General features: G+C 39.6%; 1 protein-coding gene across 6 annotated transcripts in view; it reads left to right on the top strand.

The window, feature by feature from the left end:
* actn4 (actinin, alpha 4) overlaps positions 1-1,979 on the top strand; it is a 73,561-nt gene that overhangs the window by 56,867 nt on the left and 14,715 nt on the right. For all 6 annotated transcript variants that reach the window (XM_032507380.1, XM_032507373.1, XM_032507378.1 and 3 more), the window contains exon 9: positions 1,449-1,541. In XM_032507380.1, the coding sequence (XP_032363271.1) occupies positions 1,449-1,541 (93 nt within the window). The remainder of the gene's footprint in view (positions 1-1,448; positions 1,542-1,979) is intronic.

Raw genomic sequence — 1,979 nt, 5'->3', positions numbered from 1 at the left:
GGGGTCATAGTGTAGTAGCAGATCAGAGGACCAAGATTGGTTTTCAGGGGAATATAGTTTCCATCTTTTCTTTTGTTCCAGATAGTTGAAAGACCGAGATCAGTTTTCATGGGAATCTAGTGAATACCAGAAGATGAAAAGGCTCAAATACAGTGAAATGTTTCCCTAACATTTATTACTGCTGCTTGATGTTTCTCCTCAGAGGATTACGTAGCAGTAATATGGTCACAGATGCTGTCTTGCAATGTTCTGGAAACTCAGAGAGGGAAACAAAAAAACAGGAAATGTCAAGAGATTAGGACCGTGACGGGAACTCTGACCGCCACGAACGCTTTCTGATGCTTCTGCTTCGGTTTCTTTGGACATTGACTGCGTCTCCCCAAAAAGGGATTTACTTACTGCGGTCTGGATGTAATTTCACAAACTCACGTCAGTACTGTGATCTTTCACACTTTCCCTGCTGAATGAATACCATGCTGTGCATGTACTGGATTGGTTGCCGGTGTTAAATTTCACACATTTCCGGTTACATGTTGGTGCGGCGGCGTCTATTTCTCCGGTGGGAAACCGTAAAACCTGAAAGGTTCCTTCTAACGACTGGGAAGAGCAGACCTGTTTGGGTTTATCACTGAGGGAAACACTGGTTGATGTCCTTCCGCTTTCTCCTAAGCTATTAACACTTCTCTGCTCTAAATGTTTTATTGTGTGATATTATTATTATTATTATTATTATTATGTATATTGAACATGTTAGTTTATACTTAAAGGTAGACATGTAAACTCAAAAGCACATTAGCCATGTATAATAGAACAAATAGAAAGTTTGTTATATATATTTATATGTATCCCCTTTGATCAAGATGTCAAAGTGTGTGTGTGTGTGTGTGTACTGTTTGTTTTTATTCCAGTGGTACAGTAGTGTAATGTCCTAGGCAGACGTACAGATGTGGACTACAGCGCTACATGAACCTGTAACTAGATGTATGGACTGACTCCTTAGTTGTGACGGGAGACGCATGGAGCTTTAAAACGCACCGATTGAATTTTTTTATTTATTTTTTGCCACGTTCAACTAACCATCAACAGCTGGAGCATGTTTTAATTGGTCAAATGTGACCTTCATTTATTGACTGATGAGTTTTTGTCTTTGACCACTTTGTTAACGTGTGCCTGACCTTATGGTTACATTTATTCCTATTCACTGCCTGTGTGTGGAGTGTGTTTGCACAGATTTGAAAACCAAAAACTTGTTATTATAACTGGTAATGAACGGTTTAGGTAGTTCTCGAGTGCAATAGACACTTACTGTTTGTTTTTAGTGGCTTTTTAGTGCGGCATCCAGTTGGAAATGTGTAGCTAGAGCGAATGTTCTCACTGAGCTTTGGGCACAAAGTGAGTGTTTTTATCCAATCACTGTGAGCGCTACTCATCACTCTGTGTCCTGATAGGCCGAGACAGCCGCGAATCGTATCTGCAAAGTGCTGGCTGTCAACCAGGAGAACGAGCAAATGATGGAGGACTACGAGAAGCTGGCCAGTGAGGTGAGGACAAAACGCTTCCAGCAGGTTTACACCCTCGCTGACTGGACCTCTTCACTTCAGATCCTCGGTGATCTCTATATGCAGCAAGCATCAATCAATCATTTCTATATATAATGCTTTACATCAAGGACCAAGAATAAAACAACATAACATTCAATGACTAGAATAAAACATAGAATACAGTAAAGTCAGAAAAGGTTGCATAAAAGGAAAAATGTCACAGCGCTTCTATGTATTATAAGTACAGTGAACCCTCGTTTTTCACGGGGGTTACGTTCCAAAAAGAACCCGTGAAAGGCGAAATCCGTGAAGTAGTAACCTTTATTTCTTTTACAATTATTATACGATTAAATACTTGGTAATACATTGAAACCAAAGAAGAAAAACCTTTTTACAGGCCCAAGTATTTGTTTAACAAATAAAAGTACTGTATAAACA

The sequence above is a fragment of the Etheostoma spectabile genome, chromosome 3 (genome assembly GCF_008692095.1).
Source record: "Etheostoma spectabile isolate EspeVRDwgs_2016 chromosome 3, UIUC_Espe_1.0, whole genome shotgun sequence".
Lineage (NCBI taxonomy): Eukaryota > Metazoa > Chordata > Actinopteri > Perciformes > Percidae > Etheostoma > Etheostoma spectabile.
The sequence above is the reverse complement of the archived record's forward strand: the minus strand, read 5'-3'. Positions and strand labels throughout refer to the sequence as shown.